The sequence below is a fragment of the Mesoplodon densirostris genome, chromosome 3, assembly GCF_025265405.1.
Source record: "Mesoplodon densirostris isolate mMesDen1 chromosome 3, mMesDen1 primary haplotype, whole genome shotgun sequence".
Lineage (NCBI taxonomy): Eukaryota > Metazoa > Chordata > Mammalia > Artiodactyla > Ziphiidae > Mesoplodon > Mesoplodon densirostris.
Window position 1 is genome coordinate 30,010,087 of NC_082663.1, and position 24,161 is coordinate 30,034,247.

Below are 24,161 nucleotides of genomic sequence, written 5' to 3' on the forward strand. Positions count from 1 at the left end.
AGTTGATCTATCTATGAGTGTACCAATTCTTTCTTCTGACAACTCAAATCTCCTGTTGAGCTATTCTAGTGAATTTTTACATTTCAGTTACTGTACTTTTCAACCTTAGAATTCCACTTGGTTCTTATTTTTATAATTTCGATTTCCTTATTGATATTCTATTTTTGTTGAGATGTTGTTCTCATACTTTCTTTTTTAATGGTTAAAAAATGGATTGTTTTAGTTCTTTTAACATTTATAATAGCATCTGGCCTTCCTCAGAGAGTTTCTATTGACCTTGTTTCCCCCTATATATGGACCATACTTTCCTTTTTCTCTGTGTGTCTCATAATTGTTGAAAATAGACATTTAAAATAATACGAGTTAACTCAGATTATCCCACCTTCCCATGGTTTGTTGTTGTTGCTGCTGCTTCTTGTTTGTTTAGTGACTCTCTTGGACTAATTTTGGAAAGTCTGTATTCCTTGTTGTGTACAGCAGCTGAAGACTCTGCTTGGTTAGCTTAGTGAATAGAGCAAATGAACAGAGCTCAGCAAATGAACAGAGATATTTTAAAATATCTTGAACTGATAAACCTTTCCTGACTGAGAGACTGTGAGTCTGTTGAGGTGTCCCCAATGCTTTCATAGTTTACAACCCTGCCTTAGCCTTTACTTCCTGCTTGTACAGGACCTCAAGATCAGCCAGAGTTGAGAAATTTGGACCTCCTTCTGTCTTTCCTGCTTATCCAAACATTCCTACACATGTATATGGCCCTCTAGATCTACAGGAATATGTCAGAGCTTTTCAAAGCACCCAATGGATATTTTGTTCTTATATCTTCCTTTTAAGTTTTTGAGTAGGCTCTTATTTGCTCCAGTGGTATCACTGCCTTAGGTAGCTGTGACCTTAAACAATTACCACTGGTTGTTTTTCACTAATACCCTGGGAATAAGTCTTTTTTCAGTGATTGAGCTCTAAAAAATACCAAATAATGACAATGTCCTGAGGATAGGACTTTTTGAGAAGGTTTAAACCTGTTTGTCCTCTCTGATGGCTTCTAGGCTGCTGGTTTTTACAGCTTTTATTGTTGCAAGGCTACTGTAGAGCTGGGGAGAAGGGAATGGGAATAGTGAAAGTTAAAATGATCCAAAGCTCTCTGTTTTAACTGAGATTAAGTATTTTCTTAAATAAATGTTTCTTAGATTGTTACAAGCCTTTGGATAATTTCTGGAGTTATGAAAAAGTTGATTTTCATAATTTTTGTCAGTTTTATTATGGCCTTTATGGAGGAATGGATTTTTGGAGGTCCTTGCTCTACCATCCCTGACATCCTGCTCCATCTCCATGTTTTAACTTGATATTTCCCACTCAAGTATTTCTTAGTTTTTGGTTGCTTGGAATGGTAGGCTTCCATTGAGCAGTACCTATGTTGCAAGACTTTAAGGCCAAAGAATCTGGTACTCCATTCTAGAGGTGAGTCATTCTTTCACAATCCAGATTATGCTAGTTGTACAGGTAATAATAGTATAATACAAGAGGAGCCATGGATTGGAAATACATTTTCATTCCAAATAAGCCTCTGTTGCTAATCCCAGACAATTCCTTAAGCTTTTAGGGTACTGGGTAACATTCTAATCCATACTCTACACCCCATGTCTCAAATCTCTTCCTCAAGGGCAAGGGATACACGGTCCTTCACAGCTTAGCCCCAACTGCCTCCTCTGCCTGAGCTCCTAGCCCTGTGCCCACTCTGCTTCTACCTTAATTTCCTCCCCTCCAGTGGAAGCCAAGATCAGCCTCTAAGGTATAAGATTACCAGGGTAGGTAAGTCAGTGTCTATGCCCTTCTTTTCTCCTTTTGCTTTCTCACAAGTTCTCATATGACCAGATTGATTTGTGATGGTCTGCATGTAACCAGGTTTCCAATCTTTTTTTGTTGTTGTTGCTTATTATCCCTTTATGAAAGTTATAAAGTTATCTTGTACATTTACTTATTATAACACTGGTCACTTTGTTGTCAGTTTCTTTTTTGTGTCTCTTTCACGTTGCACATTGTACATTCAAGTGCCTTAAAGTTATGGGTATGAGTTATTTTTCTTTGGATCCCCAGGGCCATCACAGGCCTGGCACATGTTTTTTGAATTAATGAATGGCTGCATATCCTGATAAATCCTGCATTTAGATACCTTGTTTGAACTTCTCTGTAGGCAGATAGAGCTCTACACCCACATTTTTAAGTGTGGTTTCCCCATCAGCTTAATAAACTTTAGATATTCCAGTTTCTGTTTCTCAAGGCCTGTCTTACAAAATGCTTCCCTGTGTGACCCTCATCCACCTTTCCAGCTGCATTTTCCACCGGTCTGAAGCCCTAACATAAACTGCTTTTGTCCACAAACATGTCATGTGTTTTTGTTATGCCTTGCAACTTTGCATATTAACATTCGTCCTTCACTTCCACCATGAGAAACTTTTATTCATCCTTAAGATCCAGCTAAAAATCCACCCCTTCTCTAAACTGTGCTTGGTCCCCTAGCAGATTTAATTTTCTTTTCCTCTTTGTTTTCTTTTTTTTTCTCTTTGTTTTAATAACACTTTGGACATCCCTTTTTTTATCACATTAAGTTATAATTGTTTATTTATATGTCAGTTCTTATCAGAGTTACTACCATGTGAAGGAGCCCAAATAATGTTTGATAATGAATATATGAATGTTTACTCCTTAACTAGATTGCAAAGTTACTCAAAGTTGCATAGTATGTTTATTCTCTGTGCTCCAGGCATTGTCCCTGGACCATAGCAGGCACACAATAATGTTTCTCTCTTAAATAAATGAATAATTTCAGAAAGTATATCTGGTTCGGTACAGAAAACTTAAAGAACCATACTGATCAGATCATGCATGCAGTATTTCACGTGTACTAAGTTGGCTCTTGTTAGCCAGGCCATGGAAGGCCTTTGTGTGAAATGGAAATAGGGACCCCATATGGATGGAGGTAACTGTGAAGACACAGGTCTTCGTGAACAGAGAGACCTCTGTGCAAAGAAAAAGAAGCCCCTTTTTGGATAAAACAACCACATGCCAGGTATTGCCCTGCCCCTGCACAAGTGTGTGCCCTGAGTATTATCATGTGTAGCAGTCCTGCCTTTCACTCACTGCAAAGGACTCACTTTCTGTTCCACTGAGTCATTACTTTTCTTAACATGGGGAGAGGGACCTACTTGTCCTGACAACCAAATACTATCCATCTTTCGTTCCTGGAACAACCCACATTTTTTCCAGGGCACATGGTATTTTAAAGAAGGCAAGAATTAGTAAATCTGTGGATATGATCTTTGTAATAGTGTATTTAGCGGGGAAAAGAACCCTTCTTTGTAAAGCCTGGTTTTTAGACAGCTAGCTAGTGCCAGAGCTCATGATTTGGGGATTTTTGTGTAATATTTTCTAGGATCTTTAGTCTAAAATGTTAACAGTAAACTAAATCTATGTTGCTAATAATTTGAAGTTATTTGCTTTGGGAATTACTTAATCCTAAGAATAACTCATCTAACTCTGAAAGAATTCTGTTTTGGGATATCTTTAGTCCATATCAGAGGGTGAAAAATGAGCAGATTAGTTAAAAGAATAAAAAGTAAAGGAACATGGATATCCCTTGGGAGGGCAGCTTCTAATTACCTTGTGAGATGTATTCCCTCACCAGGTGGCAAGGAGGAGAGGAGATTGGTAATACCTTGGCAAATAAGGACTGCAAGTAGAGAGGGAGAAGACTTTTCCCAGAATACACTCCTTATCCCCTCAGGAGTCATCATTTACATCATATGCTATGTCTTCAGAGCAAAGATGTCCCAGTGGATTCTCTGGGTTCAAAAACAACTGTTGATTATCATGTTATACTGATTGAGCATATACTGTAACAAGAGTGGACTCCACCAATTTACACACCAGTTATATTCCCAAAATTTTGGTTGGAAATTTAGAGTATATATTAAAAGCTTCTGGGGGAAATACTATTACACCTGGACACTTCGGCCAGACCGTAAAAGCCATTTTAAAGCCTACTGTGTCACTGAACCATAGTGTTAGCAGGCTACACTGCATTCTGGGGGTTGTGCAATACAAGAAAGAGGAGGGGAAGTGTTCTTCACTTTTATTGGGTACAGGGCTAAATTTTGATAAAATTTGGGAATGAATAGTGTTTGTTTTTGGATTCTCCCTCCTGAATTATGGTGCCTCTAACCTCTGAAGCCCAAGGTTATGACCCAGGCAAAATCTCTGAAAAGTGGCTCTCAGGACATATCTTTCCAAGTAAGTGTAGTGGACAAGGCATACAGGACTCCTAGGATAAGAAGGACATGAAAGGATGAACTGTGATGGAAGATCAAAAGGGGATGCCAGGTGCCCATCCAAGGAATGTGAACACAGGTCTTTGATCTGACCATCCTCTGTCACAATAAGACTCTTCAAAACATGGTCTGCTGTACCCTAATCATTTTAGTCCAGTGTTTGTTATCTCAAACTGTAAGGTCATTTGTGGGGAAAAAAATGGCAAAACTGGACATGACATGAGAAGACCTAAAGAAATGTTTTACCCTTTTTGTTGATAAGATTACCTTGTAGCATTCCTTATCTCTTCTTATCCCCTCTAAGATCTGTTTCTCTTTATCAATTTAAAATATTTCATTCAAAGTTTGGTTGATGTGGTATGCCACACTAAATATACTTAACCAAACAGAGGAAATAGGACGATAAGTTACACCACAGAACTGGAAAAGGAATTCAGTATCTTGTGTCACTACATTTGTTGACATTGGCCTTTCTGTGATACTGGCTCCTTATTTATATTTAGAAATCATTCCTATATTTCCCCAGATCCACCTCTTTGGCAGCTAACAGTCACTTTTAGAATAGATTTTAGGAGGTTCACAAATACCAGCAAATGGTATACACATTTTGTATATCTGCATGAATGTGTGTTTTCTTTCCTGTGGAAAAAGTTTCATAGCTCTCATCAGATTTCCAAAGGATGGTATGTGTGATTTAAAAAAAAAATGTTTAGAACCACTGCTTGAGAGCTATCTCTTGAGAAATAATATACTAGGAACAGTATATAAAGTTTAAGAAGTGCTAATTGGGCTTCCCTGGTGGCTCAGTGGTTAAGAATCTGCTTGCCAGTGCAGGGAACACAGGTTTGATCCCTGGCCTGGGAGGATCCCACATGCCTTGGAGCAACTAAGCCCATGCGCCATAATTACTGAGCCTGTGCTCCAGAGTCCACGAGCCACAACTACTGAGCCCACGTGCAACAACTACTGAAGTTTGCATGCCTAGAACCTGTGCTCCGCAGCAAGAGAAGCCCATGCACCGCAATGAAGAGTAGCCCCCACTCGCTGCAACTAGAGAAAGCCTGCACACAGCAACAAAGACCCAATGCAGCCAAAAATAAATAAATTAATTAAATTTTAAAAAGAAGTGCTGGGCTTCCCTGGTGGCGCAGTGGTTGAGAGTCCGCCTGCCGATGCAGGGGACACGGGTTCGTGCCCCGATCCCGGAAGATCCCACATGCCGCGGAGCGGCTGGGCCCACGAGCCATGGCCGCGGAGCCTGTGTGTCCGGAGCCTGTGCTCCGCAACGGGAGAGGCCACAGCAGTGAGAGGCCCGCGTACAGAAAAAAAAAAAAAAAAGAAGTGCTAAGTGATCTCTTTCAGCTTCTAAACATTCAGTTGAGGTCATTAAAGGTCATTGTATCTTCCCCAAATAATATTATAGTCCAAAATGAAGTTATTGAGTGAGTAACCCTATAATATTAGAAATTCCACCAACTCTCTCTGTTCTAAAGTATCATCTTTTTTCAGGGAGAGGATGTGACTTTGACTTATATTTAAGTATTCAGTGTATTTTTTCCATCAAAGAATGTCACTGAGTTTTTGGAAGTTAAAGTAAGGAGAAAATAGACCAGTGGTTAAAATTGACATTTGCATACAGTTTGATCACAGAGAGGCCCAAAAGTTGGAATTGCATCTAACATCTTTTGCATTCTTTCTGCCACTGGATGCATAGGCTTACTGACAGCCCTAGGTCCTTTGAGACCTCTATTACAACAGTTACATCAATTTATCACTACTTGTTATTCATCTGTTTTCCCACTATGAACTCCTAAAGGGCAGGGTGTCATCTTTGTAAGACTTTAATAAATTTATAAAAATTTATTAAATTAAATAAATTATTGACATAGTTGAGAGAGTAAATTAATAAATGAATTAATGAATTTCTTCTAAAATGTGAGCCTAATTTGATAATAGGTGATTCAATAATACATATATTTTAGAAAGTCTTTAGCGATTCTTGAAGAAGTAATATGAAGTGTACAGTGAAGATTACATAACTAATTTAGTTGTATAGCTAATGTTATTTAATTAAATATTTCTGATAATACCTGAGGGGATTACTGTGAGAGTTGTCACTGCAACTGAAAATAAGGTTATTTTCAGGTTCTAGTAATGACATTACTTAAAGAAATGGACATTTAAATTGCAATTTTGTCTTATGAGTAAAATATTTTTCAAAACAATAGTTAAGTTTTTCCATTTAGAAGAAGGCATTTAGTTATGTTTTTGTACTGACTTCTTGCAGAAATTCTAGCATCTATTTAAGTAGAAGAGTATATGAAATTAATGGGTTTTAGTTTAGCCACTCAAGAGAAATAAATGCATGGAGTTAGGGTAATACACAAAATCTCAATGTATCTACATGATTAAGTGGTTTTAGAGAGAATTGGTATATTTAAAAGAACATGGGATAATTCATAATATGGGATCATGGTAATACCTCTGATATTTGTTGTTTGCTTTATTTCAGTGTCTAATTATGTAAAATATTTTAATGCCTAGGATTTCAAGTGCCAAACTTAATAATTTTTCTCGCTTGGAGCCCACACTTCACCTTCTGGGTGTGCAGTTTGATCAGAATGTGGCCCACAATATCATCACAGAAAAGCCTGGGGCAGCCACGAAACTCTTATATCAATTGTACATTGCTCTCCAGAGAAAAAAGAAAGGTGTGCTGACTGGAGTGGAAATGCAAACCATGCAATGCCTGACAAATACAAAAGTTCAAAACGTGAAAAGCAAGACTTTTCAAGATGTAAGTACATAAAGAAACATTATAAGCATATCACAATATAAAGCTTGGTAAAGGAACACAGCAGTGATGTTGCATTCTCAAAGAAGCCCCATCAGGCATATATGTCCCTGATGTATGTTACTGGCCATATTTGGGTTTTATTTTATATTAAGATTTTCAATTCATTTATCTATTTTTGATGCCTCTCTCTATCCTATCCACCACTTGCCAATAACTTATCAATTGTTTGCTCCTAATTCCCAGTGCTTTTTATGCCTGCTCCTCTCTTTCCATTTCTACCCCTATCCTATCTGCTCAGACCTACTGCTGAGCTACTGCAGTAACCTACTAATGCGGCTTCCGATCTTCAGGCTTTCTACTGGAGGTTAATCAACCGCTAGGTGAATCTGCCCTCAGTTCCACTTTTGTTGGTTTCTTCTGCTCAGAAACCTGCTAATTTACAAATAATCTTGTCACCAAATTAGACTAGCATCCAAGTTCTTTCACTAAAGAGTCTCATTCTGTCTTTCTAACTTTATTTCTTCATAACCCTCAGCATAAAGTCTTTCTTCTACATTGATTGGCAGCCTGTCCTTGAATAGGACTTGTATATTTCTGCTCTTCCCTCTCTACCACCCAAGCTCACCCTTCTCCTCTCTCCGCTTCCCCCAAACTTTCCTCCATCTACTCTGTGCAGCCTTCCCAGTATACATGGACTCTTTCTGCGGAGCTCGTAGGGCACAGGTAATTGTTACTCTTTGGTGTGAACCTCCTCTCACTAATAGCACTGACTAACTTTCATTATTTATCTGTCATATGGCCTCACAAGATTTTTAGTTCCTCAAGTTCGAGAAATATGCCTAGTACGATGCTTTCAACACTGCAAATACTCATTAAGTGTCTCTTGATTATTTGACACAACTCTTTAGTTGACAAATCTCTGTAGTTCCTGTGCTGTTTCCTTATGATAAGTGAAGGCCATTAACTTTTCCCGGTCTGTAGGATAATGGGGAGTACTGTACTGATGCAATGCACAAAAATAAATGAAAATAATTGAATTTTAAAATTTAATTTGAAGCAACAATGACAATAAATGTGAGAGCTACTTCCACTTTTAGATTTGTCTACTCCTGGTGGACATCCTTATGAGTCTGGTAGCAGAATGAACTCAGCACCCACAGAGAGCTAGAAATTAGATTAGGCTGAAAGTCAATAACTTAGTATCTCCTCCTGCTTCCTTCACGTGCAAGCTGGTTAACTTTGGGTCAGTCCCTGGAACAGTCTCAATCTCACTTTTTCCAAGTGTAAAAACAAGGATGTTTATCTCTACCTGCCTGAGAGTTAGGTTTTTTGGTAAGTTCAAGAAAAACAATATATAAGAAAATTCTTTGTAAAATATAAAACAGTAAGTGTAAACAAGTGCTGTGGAGCTGAGTCCAAACAAAAATCCATTGGATTTAATGTTGGCCACGGTGACTTTCCAAAGTCAGTTACTCATTTATTGAACAAAGAACTGTTGGGCTCCTACTTTATGTCAGGCACTCACACAGTGAGTAGTACAGGAAAAAAATCAATTCTCTTAGAGCTTACATTTTGGGGAGAGAAAAATGTTTCAGCAGAGTGGTGTGGATTGCAGTGGAGATGAGGAAGAATGGAGCATTCTTTCAAGACACGTGGAGATAAAGGAGAAGAGAGAATAAAAGTAGCTGCAGGAAAGAAACTCAACAGAAGTGTGAGATTATTTGTTCATTTTATGGACATGGAGACTGGGACAACTTGGCAATTGAGAAAAAGATTCAGTGGCAGGTGATGAGTGGTGTGAGGACCCAAGTGGAAGGAGACCCTCTGGGGAAGAAAAGAGGAAGAATGAATCAATGGTTCAGATGGAGGAGATATCTTATGAAAAAAGCAGAGATGCCTTTTTCTTTGATATAGATGGAGGAAGATGCAGGTGTCTGTTACATATTAATATCAATAATGATGAAAATTTATTGAACATACATAGTGAGATGCCAGGCCCTGTTCCAGGTGCTTTATGTATATTATCTCATTTGACCTTCACAACCATCTTATGAGATAGGTACTTTTATTATTCCCATTTTACAGATGATGAAACTGGGAGAGATTAGGTAACTTGCTCAACTTCATGAAGCTAGTAGGTAGTAGAGCTAAACCTCAAACATAGGCACACTGACTCCACACATTTAACAGCAGGCTATTTGATGGCTCAATGGATATTTCCTGGGCTGGGGGGAAATAGAATTAAGTTGAAGAAAAAAAAAAATATATATATATATATATATATGTTGAAGTGGGGTGGTAGGATGTTGAAGGACCTTACATGTTCGTTGCCACTGTGAAGATGGAGGCCAGGACATTTTTAACAGTGAAAAGAGCAGGGGTGTGTGTAAGTGCTTAAAGACAGCTCACAGGGCCTTAACTGATCTTCTGAGTAAGTGTCAGTATCTACTGAGGCAGTTTTAGAAAAGAAGGACCAAGAATGGTTTGAGCAATGGTACCATTTAAAAAAATGATTTTGTAAGTCATCAGCTTCTAAGTAGATTACTTTCGAATATAAAAGTTTTAGTTAAATACGTTAGCCATTGCTCTGTGTCCCACTTCACAATCATCACTGAGAGTTCATTTTCTTTTACTATTGTACCCTACTTGCCAGTGGCCTGGAAGTTTTCATTATTTCTTCACTTTTTACTAGGAAGTGGCTTAAGTAATGGAAAGAATCTAGCTTCTTATATTATCTCTTTTATGTTGAAATTGGTTTTATAAATTATTTTTATGTATTTGTAAGGATACAAATACCATTCATTGAAAATTAAACTCAGGGCAAAAAGTTTAATTATAAAAGCATACATGAGACTTTTGTAAGAAAACATTCAAATCATGCATTTTTATTGTCCTTACATCAATTAAGGGTGTGAGTGATTGGTATGGGACATCAACAGTAGTAATTCGTAGAAATTTTAGCCATCAACAGTAGTAATTCATAGAAATTTTATTTTGAAGGCAAATTTTATGTGTGCTTATAATGACAATATACTCTTTTTTCTCTAATAATGGAACCTTCTTGAAATGCTTTCTTCATTTAGAGACATAGAAACCTGATACCACGTCAAACTGATTTCAATCTGATGCATGTTACACATAGGTTTCAAGAAAGATATAAACACACAAATGAAGATCTTGTCCACATGCATTTTGAGAAACTTGAAAAATTTCAAAAACTCCAAGAAAAACAAAGATCTTTTAAAATCTAAAAGGTTTTATAGAACAATTTTTCCAGAAACTCATTAGTGCATAGTATATTGTTTGCCACTTATGTCTATATTATGCAATGCATAAGCATGAATCCAGCCCGAGTTGCCAGTTCCTGGTACAGGCCTCTTGCTCTGCCTGCTCTCACCTTTCTCTCCTTCACTTTTCCCCTTTCTCTGCCTCCACCTTTGCTGATGGTCGCATCTCCCTGCGGCTAAGAACTAGAACTGCCATTCTTTGGAACAGTGGGACAACTTGACCTCTTTTTAAGTTGTCTGGTAGAAATGAATGCTTCAGATGCTTTAGTGATATGGAGGAGGGTTGATATCCAGAATGAAAATACACACATTTGATCGGCATAATTTGGGGATTCCAAAATTGTGTTTCAATATCATACTTTTCAAAATAAGTTATATTGACACATGCTTCCTAACGTTACACAGTTGTAACACCCAGTCCATTGGTTAATTGCTGAGTTCTGAAAATTTCAATGGAAATTTGTGTATCTGTGTACCTGTGAGTGTATAACATTTCATATTATTCTGATGAACTGAATAACTAAACTAATGTGTATGGGATATTTAGCAACGCTTGAGCAGAAGACGACAAAATGAAATAATGGCTAAAATCCAAGCAGCTATCATACAGATTCCTAAACCCACATCAAACCGTATTCTGAAAGCACTTGACACTCAAAAAATGTTGAAAAAGAAAAAAGAGGCAGAGGTAAGTGATAACCCTTTAATAATCTGTTGTGTTTATCTTAATGAAAGGATGATCTTCCCCTAAAACATATAGCGACTTCCCTGAACTCCCTACTTCCTTTTCAAATTACTTCTGGTATTGTCCCTTCTCATTTAAAACTCCTCCACCATATGCATATCCAATCCATTTTATAGTTATTTGTTCAGAAACAGATAATGTAGCTTTAGGACAGGGATGGCAAAGTCTATTAAATGACAGAACCTGTGTGGCTCCTGTGTTGTGGATTCTGTGGTCACTAACAAACTATGCCAGAGTGGGTGCTGTTGTAATGGGTCATGATACCCATGGGTACAACAGGGGCCAGTCCAGGTACCCATACCATGCATGTGCCATTCTTACTATTTGCTTTTCCTCAATACCTCCTCCCCATGCTACACTGTCTTTCTATGAAACCTAGAAATGTTAAGTACCTTGCTTGCTCTCATCATATTTAAATTTAAGATACTTACATTATTGATATTTTACTAGACCATACCAGCTGTCACTCATTCCAATAGGATATAATCTCATTATATTTCACAAGGGAACAATACTACGTTTTGATACTAATTCCTGCAATCTACACCGTATACTGCTATAATGATTGTTAGGGATATTCTCTCCCTTAAGAAAAAAGATTAATAACTACCATTTATTGATCATCTGCTATATGCCAGGCTATGGGTTGGGCACTTCACATCATCTTCAATTTGTAAATAATTCTCTAAGTAGGGTATTATTTTCCCCATTTTTTAGATAAGGAAACTGAGACTCAGAAAACTGACATGTTTTACCTAAGTACACAATGCTGTTAAAGCAGAGATTGAGAGGTCTCTCTGATTTCTAAATCCATTGCATTTTATATTAATTCACTTTTTTTAATATTAAAAAATCCTATAGTTAGATTCTAAAAAGTACTACCCACAGAGGCTTTTTTTCTGACCCCATTTTAGTAAAAGTATTTAATTCTCATGTTTCCCTGAGTTGATTAAAGCTTATTAATAAGGATTTGCCGTAGGCAGAGGATTAGCTAAAATTAATTTTCAGAGAGCAAATTAATAGTGTAAGTAAGGTTGCACAACCTTAAATGTTTAAAACACTCAAGATAACTTTAAAGAAATATTTATGTCCAAAAAAAATGCTTATTCTCATTTAAAAGAATTGTAATTAACAATGCATGTCCTGACTGTTTGATAATCTTTATTCTCATTAAATGCCCTTTGATATACTGTCAGAGCTAGACTTGTGAACTGAATGATTCGGGTTAGGCATTTTTCACCTTCTTTTAGATATATTTAGCCTAGTCTAAAAGTAACAAATCAGAATAGAAAAATATTCTAGAATGTAGCTTTTCAGATCTTGCTTCCTAATTAGCTTGAATTAGTAATGCATGTCACTTTATAAGTTTGAATGAATGTGGTAAATGAAAATTTTCAATGCTTTTTTAGAGGTGAAAAACTGATAATGAATTTCCTTTAAAGGATGTGGCCAATGAGATTAAGAAGTTTGAAGCATTAATAAAAAAGGATCTCCAAGCAAAAGAAAGGTAGGATGCAAATTATCTCAGTAATCACAAAACTGCATTCCGTTCTACTTTAACTTTTGAATATTTAGAAATAGTTTACCTGAAATAGCTGTTCCAAAGATGTTTTCACCTTCTAGAATCTTCATTAAGAGCGTATATTAAGGAAGATAAATGAGCTAAAATTCAGATTAGTTGTTCATTAACAATTTTTGTAAAATCAAAAGGGAAAGTGGCTATTATGAGATGTGAGGTTAATTTATTTTTCTATGTTATACTTACCCTTGTAAGTTCACACATACTTTTTAAACACTCACTAACATTTTTTCAAGTTACTATTAATTTACATTTGTCACAAAAAAGCCATTATTAGACTCTGGTTTGGTTGCCATCATGTTGCATCCTCAGCATTTAGCACAGGGACCAACAGTAAAAAGTTGTTGAATGAGTTTGTTGACTGAATGTCACTAAAACAGTTCAATGAGTTCTTTACAGAAAGTGCCTGGTTAATGGGCTTCCTTTTCCTAAAGATAAAGATCTCCCCTTTTGTTTCCTATTAGGGGTCATTGCCTCACAGAAAATAATTGATTAGGGACTACACATATAGGAACAGCTTGAACTTCTCTGCATTTTTTTCATGGAAACTATCTAAACTCTACTCATTTATGTTTTATAGAATAGGAAATAAATCTCTTAAAGAAGAAAACTATACATGAATTATATACTTCAGTTCCATATTAATATTTTTGAGGAGAGGGAATAGAGTCAAATGAGGAGGAATAAGAATAAACTAGAAGGAGAAGTGGTGAGGAAGTCAAGTGTGAAAGGAAAGTGAAGCAGAATGAAGAATGTATACATTATTTGCCTTTCCCCCTTCCCTCTGCAGAAACTCCTGATGCCCTACCCTGAGCCCTCCCCATATTCATCAGTGCTCACCTCACTCCTAAAATAACCACAACCCAAGCCTTACTCCCCCATGCAGCTGCCACCTGACCCCCGCCACGCCCACCCTTGACCTTGGCCCATGAAACCACTCCACTTCTTCCAACTCTTTCACTCATCTCAGCAGCCACATGCTCTGGAGTGACAAACAGACGGTGTCCACCAGAATGACTATCTTAAAATATTGAAACACTCTGTTGCTTTTTGTGAATGGTATTCTCTGAAGCCCTGCAGCCCACCCCTTTCTTGGGATGCCTCGATTTCCACACAATTTAGCAACCAGACTCAACACCAAGCACAACAGCATCTCCCAATCCCAGTACCAGCATCCATTCTGATTCCTTAGTGTCCTTGCCCTGTCCGTGGTTCAGTGTTTTAAAGATCCTTCCTGTACAAACATCCACCCTGATCCTCACTGCCTTCCCAACCCAACCTGAACCTAGGCCTCTCTATCAGTTACCTTAGAAACCCCGAAACCAGAGTGGGTTAAATTAGATGGATATTTACTTCTCTCTCCTGTAATATTAATAGAAATCAGAAGGTAAGCAGCCCAGGGCATGTGTTGCTGCTCCAAGGTCAACAAGGACTGAGCCTTCCTTTTAGTTCCACTGTCCTGATGTGTGGTTTCTGTCTTCAAAGTCACATTCACAAGTAAGAGATAGCTTCCGAGGCTCCGGCCATTTGGCCCACGTTCCAATATCAGGAAGGAGGAGAGGCAAAAAGTGGATATCCAATCTGAAATCGCTTCTTATACGAGCCTTCCCAGAAGCCTCATATAACATTTCTGCTTATGCCTTAGTCAGAATTCAGTCATGTGGCCATACGTAGCAGAATGGGAGGCTGGGAATTGTAGACTTTAACTGTGTAAGTTGTTTTCCTGAATAAAACCGTGGCTCTGTTTTGAGGGAAAAGGGAGGGAAATAGAAGTGTCTATCACAAGTCCTTTCTCTGCCTCCACTTGGTCTTGCCAGAGATTTACCGCTGCAGGCCCATGAGATACGGACATCCTCACTTCTTAGAGCAACAGGATATGGCCTGGGGCAGCTAGAGTCCCTAGTCTAGACCAGTCACCTGTGACTGTGAGAAGCCCCATCTGTGACTCCAAATCCCTTCCAGTACACTTCACAAAGGACATGTTTTTCTGATGCACACCCAAATAAAAAATGTTGAGAAGCACTGGTCTAGAGCAAACTTTTAAAGAAAAAAAAGCTATGGTACAATATGGCCTTTCTTAATCTCTGTTATTGACCACTGCTTCTTTAATTCATTCTGAATCCTTAGCTTAGAATCAAACATGTTCTGGGCTTTTCCAGAAACTTCACACTACTTGATGACAGAGAGCACTAAAATCATCTCTTGGGTTGACCTTAGGAGCAATATCTACACCTGCCCCTTTCACAGCCTGCCTTTGAAAGACTTTCCCAGGGATGTCACTTCAAAGTCTATCTTTTCTCTTTTGTGAAAGAATGAAACGATGTCTCAGTGAGAACAATGCAAGAACAACCACTGCTGCTTTTTCCCAACATGAACTATTTCTTTATTTTTTAAGACAAATAATAAATGCCATCTGCTATTTGTTTCTTTAGCAGAGGCTGTTGGCTGCTGCAATCTGACATTTGGATTCATAGATTTACCTTAGTCTCCTTCTAGCAACTGCTTATATATATGCACAAATTTGGCCAAGGTTCCTATCACTAATAATTCATACACATACAATTATTAACTCCATGGAGGCCTGGAAAGCAAACAGATATAAAGAAAACATAATTATTGCCCTCAAGAAACCCACATCTCAGTAAAATGAATATTTATTCAAGTAAATATCACGTAGCTTTCTTCAGGCCTTAATTGGCATAAGACAGCAGATGGGTGTATGTGTGGATGGTTGGACAGACTGATTGATGAACAAAGAAGAACCAGTATCTTAAGTATATTGTTGGTGACATAAATACAGTGTTGAGAGAGCTATTAACCCATGCTCAGTCTGAGGCAAAATCTTTTAAACAACACATTTAAGTAAAAATATAGTAAAGATTTTGATGAAGGATCTGAAAAATTTATGCCACCAAATTTTCATAAATACTTAATTGCACTAAATCTTAATAAATAAATAGGGTTAAAATTTGTCTTTGATCTTACTGAGGCTTTGTTAGCTACACAGTTTCTGCTCAGTGACTCTCAGTGACAGAATACAATCAAAGGTTGAGCCCCTGCTGATAAAATAACCAGAATTTCAATGTGTGATTTTTTAAGTTATATTACACTTGTACAGTGCTTCTCAGCATATTATTTGAAATTTAGCAGACATTAGCTACATGTCAGGACTATGAGGCACAGGTACACAGGAGAGTAAACTAGGATACTTTTCTTCTGTGCTCAGAGTTCAACTGGAAGCAGCAAATGTACAAATAATGAACTATAATAAAATATCCGTACCATAAATATGTGATTATTAAACAGAACTAATGATAATTTAAGAATTTTAATTCAACTATGTAAATGATTTTGATCTTTGATTTAATGAAACTGCATGGCCTCAGATTAAAAACAACATGTGTGATTATTCATTAAACATGAATTAGCTATGCTTTTATAAGAACACTTCTGTCTATATGAGAATTGGTGCCTGTTTAATCCCTGCATGCCGTAATAATGTGTCCTTGTCTTTTGAATAAGATTATGTTATAGTTTAAACTGAACACATCAATAACTTATGACATTAAGAATAATAATTATTCATAATATTAAAAGTCATTATTTCTTGGCAAGTAACATTATATCTTATACCATTGTACTGTTGTATTCTTTTTATTTTTTAAAGAGTATGCAGATGAGAATTGATTATTTAAAACTTATGTACATAAAAATGTATCTTTTACTTTTAAAGGCAACTTTTGAATGAATCTATAAATTCTGTACTAAGCCACCATTTGCCTCACTAAATTGAGTGTGTTTGCTTTCTGTTGGTGAGACCACCAACTCTTCCTGATCTGTGAGTTCTGGACATGAGGTAGGACAAGAGCCCCAAGGTAGATTTTCTCACTTGTGTCTCCAGGACTTGGGCAAGAGGCTAGGTCAGACCCGTGGTGCAAGTCAACTCTCCACTGCTGAGCTTCTAGTAAGAGCTGGGCTGCTGCCCTAAGGAGTCGGAAAGTTACTGGGAGCTCACAGAGCAACTTGCATTCACATAGGTGAGAGGAGAGTTGTAGTGGACAGAACCATCCATGGAAGTACTCTCAGGGTCCTCACATTAGTGTACCTGGCCGACTCTTGTAGAAGTATGCCTTCCCTGACACTTGGGTTATCAATATTGCCTTACTCTTGACTCCAAGCCGGGGAGGCAGGAGGCCTAGAGCCAGCAGGAAGAAGAGGGAGAGAAATCCAGAATCTCTGGGCACAGTGAAGGTCATGAGAAGTAAAAGAGTAAGTAAGTAGGCTCCAGGCCTAGAAAGAAGGCTATGCTAAGGACCTCACAGATACAGAGTCCAGAAATGGGGTGAGGCAAATGGAATCTGTTGATAAGCTGTGAATCTCACACTGAAGTTCTAATATTTGCTTCAATGATGGTATTAATAAATGAACAGAGCATTCAAGGGAGCCATCTCCAGAGGTCTTCCTCCACAGTCACAAGTAGTGGTGTGTGATTGAGTTATTTTTTAAAATTTAAATAAAAACTATTGTCCTTAGTGCATCCAAGACTTCTTTAGATACAACAGGCCAGACAACTGCTGATTTGTTAAACACTTATTCGGATGATGACTACATTAAAAAAATCCAAAAGCGCCTCAAAGAAGATGCTTTTGCACGAGAGCAAAGGGAGAAAAGACGGCGGAGACTCTTAATGGACCAGTTAATAGCCCATGAAGCACAAGAGGTAAGATATTTAATTGTTGATTGAATAATAGTGCTGGAAGATTTTACAAAATGTAGTCTTTTTTACACACATTTGTGTATCTTATGTATGTATTATGTGCTACTCTGAATCAATGTCACATCCTCACATCATAACAGCAAATAACATTCAGAAAATAAATCTACATAAAACATTTACTAAAGAATCTAAAAGCTGGTAATGGTTATACAGCATTGTGAATTTACTTAATTGTACATTGAATTGTACACTTAAAAATGAATTGAAATGGTAAATTTTATGTTATGCTTATTTTACCACAATAAAAAATACTGACAAAATAGGAATCTAAAATCTATGTCAGTCATGTATATCTATTGTTACATTTAGAGATAAAAGGAAACTTTTCATCCCAGTTTTATTAGGTATAATTGACAAATAAAAATTGTATATATTTAAGATGTATAATGTGATGTTTTGATATATGAATACATTGTGAAATGATTACCATAATCAAACTAATTAACACACCCATCACCTCACCAAAAAAAAAAAGTTACCATTTTTGTGTGTGTATTTGGTGAGAATACTTCAGATCTATTTTTATAAGTTCAACTTTTTTAGATTCCACATTTAAGTGAGATCATGCAGTATTTGTCTTTCTATGTCTGGCTTATTTCATTTAACATAATGTCCTCCAAGTTCAAACATGTTGTCACAATTGACAGGATTTTCTTCTTTTTTAAGGCTGACAGTATTCCATATATATACATACATATATGTGTGTATTTGTGTCTCACATTTTCTTTATCCATTTATCCATCAATGGACACTTATGTTGTTTCTATATCATGGCCATTGTGAATAGCGCTGCAGTGAACATGGTGGGTGTAAACAACTCTCTGAGATACTGATTTCGTTTCCTTTGGATATGTACCCAGAATTAGGATTGCTGGGTCATATGGTAGTTCTATTTCTAATTTTTCAAGTAAACACTATACATAGTGGCTGTACAAATTTACATTCCCACCAACAGTTTACAAGGATTCCCTTTTCACCACATTCTTGCCAACACTTGTTATCTCTTGCTTTTATTTTATATTTTTTGATAATAGCCATCTAACAGATATGAGGTGATATCTTATTTGGTTTTGATTTGCATTTCTCTGATGATTAGTATCATTGATCATCTTTTCAAATACCTGTTGGCTATTTGTTTGTCTTCTTTTGGGAAATGTCTGTTCAGGTCCTTTGACCATTTTTTAAATTGGGTTATTTGGTGTTTGGCTATTGAGTTATTTGAATTCCTTACGTATTTTGGATATTAACCAAAATGTATGGTTTGCAAATAGTAATTTCCCCCATTTTGTAGGTTGCCTCTTCACTCTTTCGATTGTCTCATTTTCTATGCAGAATTTCTAGCTAGATCAAATCCCACTTGTCTATTTTTACTTTTGTTGCCTGTACTTTTGAGGTTGTGTTAAAAAAATAATTGCCTAGACTAGTGTCAAGAAATGTTTTTCCCTATATTTGCTTCTAGAAGTATTATAGTTTTAGGTCTTATGTGTAAGTCTCTAATCCATTTTGAATTGATTTTTATATATGGTGTGAGATAAGGGTACAGTATCATTCTCCTGTATGTGGATATCCAGTTCTCCCAGCACCATTTGTTGTAGAGACTGTCCTTTCCCCATTGTATAGCCTTGGCATCCTTATTGAAGATCAATTGACTGTACACATGTAGATTTACTTCTGGGCTCTTTCTTCTCTTTCACTTGTCTATATGTCTGTTTTTATGTCAGTACCATACTGTTTTGAATACTGCATCTCTGTAATATATTTTGAAATCAGGAAGTGTCATGCCTACAGTTCTGTCCTTCTTACTCAAGATTGCTTTGGCTGTCTGGAGTCTTTTGTGGCTCCATATGAATTTTAGTATTGTTTTCCTATTTCTGTAAAAAATGCCATTGGAATTTTGATAGGAATTGCATTGAATCTGTAGATCACTTTAGGTATTATGGGCATTTTAACATTATTAATTCTTCCAATCCAGGAACATGGGATATCTTTTCCATTTATTTGTGTCTTCTTCAATTCCTTTAATTAATGTTTTATAGTTTTCAGTGTGGATATTTTGCCTCCTTGGTTGAATTTATTCTTAAATATTTTATTATTTTTGATGCTATTGTAAATGGGATTGTTTTTCAAATAGTTCATTATTAGTGTGTAGGAATGCAAACGATTTTTATATGTTTATTTTGTATACTGAAACTACTGAATTTGTTTTTTGGTTCTGACATTTTTTTTTTAGTCAGTCTTTAGAGTTTTCTATATGTAAGATCATGTCATCTGCAAACAGAGACGTTTTACCTCTTCCTTTCTGATTTGGATGCTTTTTTTTTCTCTTTCTTGCCAGTTTCCCTGGTTAGGACTTCCAGTACCAATAGAAGTGGTGAGAGTGGGCATACTTGTCTTACTTTTGATCTTAGAGGAATGGTGAAAATCTAAAAGCTTTTAGCATTATAGCTTTAGGTATGATGTTAACTGTGAGCTTATCATACATGACCTTTATTATGTTGAGTTACATTCCTTCTATACCTAATTTGTTGAGAATTTTTATCATGGAAGGTTACTGAATTGTTTCAAATGTTTCTTCTGTATCAATTGATATTATCAAAAATGGAACTTTTAAATGAAAACATGGAAAACTAGTTAGTCCTCTCAGTTTGATCTACTCCAGTGGTTCTCAAAGTGTGGTTCTTGGACCAACAACATGAGCATTGGCAGGAAACTTTTAGGAATGTGAATAATTAGGTCCCATCATCCATGTTAACATGCCCTCTAGGTGATTTGATGCAGCTATAGATTGAGAATCACTGATCAACTCTTATGTTGAACACATATTTACTGAACCTCCTCTGTGCTCCGGGGACTTGCCCTAGTCCTGGGATACAATAGTGAACAAGAATAATGGGAAATCTGCTCTCACAGACCTTGCTGTTCGGGAGAGGATCTGTAAACAAGCAACTACATTGGAGTGTGGAGGTGCCATGAGGGTGATGGGAAGGACAGGCGACACATGGGAGGGAAGTCCAGCCCTGACCTGGTTCAGAGATGATTTCTGGAGGGGGATAGCACAGAAGCATGAGGAAGGGTTAGAGTTAGCTAATTGAAGGTGAGGGTGATTTTAGGGGGTGGGGATGGGGGTTAGTTTCCAGCAGAGGCCAAAACGGTGGAAGGTAAACTGTGTCTCTGGAGAGAATATCGTATGGAAAGGCTCAGGGCTTTTAGCAAACTAAATGTCATCAGGCAGGTGTCACCAGAGGTCAAATCATAATGGGCCTTGTAAGATATAAAGAGGCAAATAGGAGATTTTATCCTGAGTGCAAAGGGGAACAAGAGTGACAAGGCTAGATTTGCCTTATAGAAAGATGGTTCTGGCTTTAGTTTTAAGAATAGATTACAGGAGGCCTAACCAAGTTATAGCTGTTGCTGTAATCCAGGTAAGAAACTATCCCCATTTAAATTTAGGGGAGCGGCAGTAGTGATGGAGAAAAGTGGCTTCAGGAGCTATTTTAGAAGTAAAATCAATGGGACTCACTGATTCATTAGACATGGGGGAGTGAAAACGTGGGATGAGGGGCTGAGTGTCTGGCTTGGGCAGCTGGGTGGGTAGAGGAGTCATTTGCTGTGATACAGAAGACGGTAAGAGGAATGCACTTGGAAGAAGGTGATTTGAGTTGTTAGAGTAAATAGGACAAATCTGTATGGCTGAGATGTGAAAGACCATTTGAAGATACTTCTTTTATTCACCTGACTACATCTGGTCTGCTCAGTGGTTCTGTTAGCTGAAGGGAGATCCAAGCTTCATGTAAATATGAAGAGGTGAAACTGTTTATCCATGCGGTCACTCCTTTCCTAGTGAAAAATTCAGAGAATAACTCTGCCATCTCTTTGTGCTAAAAGATTATTTCTTACTTCAGATTCACATATATTTTTACTCAGTCAGCTTGACAGTCACTCTTTTAATTAAAGAATTACAAATTATGAAAATTAGATGATTAAAAAGTAGATTTTAAAATAACTACCTATTTCAAGTTTCATTAACTAGCAATGGGATTTTGAACACACATTTATTTTACAAAACAGTTGTGTGTTGGCTGCTAGGTTTTTTCTTTCTATTTTTCTGCTTATAATCCATGATTGATATTTACCTAGAAAGTGGGGTGAATGAATTCTTTCTAGCTTTCCTCACTTTCAACCAGAATGCTCTTAGCATTGATTTTTTAAGGCTCTAGCTTGAGATATCTTCAGGGATCCAGCAACCTAAGAGACACTGAAGGAAGTCGGCGCTATAACTAAAGATATTTCCACCAAGGGAGCTCATCTCTGTGCTGCTTCTTCTCTGTGTTTGGGGAAGCTGCTACATCTAGAACCAGGCTGGGTCATGCAGCAAGGGACCTCCGCTCCCACTGCTTCCTTCCCATTAAGTGTCCCCACTTCCCTGTGCCACTGACCCAAGTGCCTCTGCTCCACAGTGGTGGAATGTGTGCCATGGTCTGCCTTCCCATCCATCCTCCTCTCCTCCAAAGAGAAAATGGTACTTGTCAGGGTTAGCATTTCCTCTGCTTCCCTCAAGTATCTGCTGCTTTTTTGGAGCGTGACATGAATCTTGTGTCAGCCCTAGATACTTTGATTTGGCTCCATTTGCAGTGAATCTATCAGAAATGCCTCATAATATCTGCTCTAGCCTCCAAGTTGTTGCAGTCTCCCCCTGGAGTTTACAGACCCTTGTTTTAGTTGGACTTATAAAGAGAGAGCCAGAGATCTGTGCTCAGGTTGCTATTTTGCCTAGCTATCCATAAAGAGATGTCATTATGTGAATGAAATGATGAGACTTAAGTTTAGAAGGATCACTTGAACGTTTTTAGAAGATAGATTCTGGAGAGGGATTGGGGGGAAGGCAAGGTAAGGGGAGGGGCTGATGTCCACTATGGGGTGTCAATGGGCAGTGTCAATAGGTACCGAATGGAGTAGACTGATTTAAAACCATACATAGGAGGCAAAATAGACTACTTCTTCAAGAGTTGTATTAGGGTGACAAGAGGAATGGACTTAGGATGACCCTAACATTTTAGGTCACCAAGTCATAGGTTTATAGTGTCATCAATGGAGATGGGGAAATACTGGGGGAGGACCAGGTCCAAAGGGGGGTTACTGAGTTTAGTTTAGGACTTGAGTTTAAGTACTTCATAGGCATTTAAGTGAAGATTTTCAGACCGTGAACTCTGTATGGCTCCCAACTGGTAGTGCGATCATTTGGCCAACATCTTAGCTTGTTCTTGGGATTCATTCCAGCGCACCTATCTCTACCTTCCCAGAACCTTTTCTGGATTATTTCCTTGGAACTGGCATTTGAACACCAGACACGTCCCCCATCTCTTAACTAAAAGACCCTTGAATACTTAGCTTCCACGTCTTTCCTGCCATGCTCCATTCCTCCAGGAGAGCCACTCGGGCATCTTTAGAGAATTAAAGCAATGGTATGCACCAGAGTAAGCTCCTAGCTCCAACTCATGGGAAAGGCAGAGGTCTTGGCAATCAAATTGAGCATGTTTTGGATTGTGTATCTATAAGTCTTCCCCAAATATGATTAAATATACTGAAAAGAGAAATGTGACTTCTCTTATTTTCTATTTTGTTCATTGCAAATGTAGACTATTTCATCTATGTTAAGGGTTAAACAGACATCTGTAGGCTGCCCTAAGCACTTAACCGTAACATATTTTTCTATGAGAAAATGTGTCCCAAATTGTAATGAAACTTTGGGAAAAAGTATGTTTCTAAAACATGAAATACTTGTACAATGGAACAAAAAAAGAATCTTTTCCACTCAACTTTTGGTTGCAGGTCTTAATACACTTGATGGTTCTTCATACTGAAGCTTCATATACATAGCATTGACTCATCCATTCAACAGTAATTTCTTTTCTTTTCTTTTTAATCATAATGTGTTGTCATCTAAGCAATAACCAAGACATATCTGACCAACCCAGTTCTTCATCAGGGTCAGAATGACCAGCTCTCAACAACCAAATTGCCTTGCCATGTAGATACAGACAAATATAGAATATATTCCAAATTCAATATAGAATTCACTTGGAATAATAAATCAAGGCTCTACTTTTTAAAAATATGGCTGTGACTATGCTTTATGTATCCCAAACCACCCCCAAAATGTGGTAGGCAGTTTGGGCTGGGCTCAGATGTATGCCTTTTGCTGGTCTTACCTGGCTTCTCTCAGATATCTTTGGTTGGCTGGTGGGTTGGCTGAGGCTGGCTGACTTGGAAGAGTTTCATTAGTTCCAACTGAGAAGGCTGGTGTCTCTTTCTCTATGGTTTCTCATTTTCTAGCTGAGAAGAAACTGTGGCAAGGGTCGCAGGAGAATTAAGAAAGTCAGGCAGCGGGCCTCCCTGGTGGCGCAGTGGTTGAGAGTCCGCCTGCCGATGCAGGGGATACGGGTTCGTGCCCCGGTCTGGGAGGATCCCATATGCCACAGAGCGGCTGGGCCCGTGAGCCATGGCCGCTGGGCCTGGGCATCCGGAGCCTGTGCTCCGCAACGGGAGAGGCCACAACAGTGAGAGGCCCGCATACCACAAAAAAAAAAAAAAGAAAGTCAGACAGCAAGTGTTTTGTTTTATTTTTGCTAATGTCCCATTGGTGAGTTCAAGTCA

At 37.8% G+C, this 24,161-nt stretch overlaps 1 protein-coding gene across 1 annotated transcript in view; it reads left to right on the plus strand.

Annotated features, from left to right (window-relative positions):
• The window catches only part of SPEF2 (sperm flagellar 2), a 164,928-nt gene that overhangs the window by 11,874 nt on the left and 128,893 nt on the right, over nt 1-24,161 (plus strand). The window contains exons 3-6 of the mRNA XM_060091629.1: nt 6,867-7,119; nt 10,954-11,094; nt 12,594-12,658; nt 17,264-17,450. Coding sequence (XP_059947612.1) covers nt 6,867-7,119; nt 10,954-11,094; nt 12,594-12,658; nt 17,264-17,450 — 646 coding nt within the window. The remainder of the gene's footprint in view (nt 1-6,866; nt 7,120-10,953; nt 11,095-12,593; nt 12,659-17,263; nt 17,451-24,161) is intronic.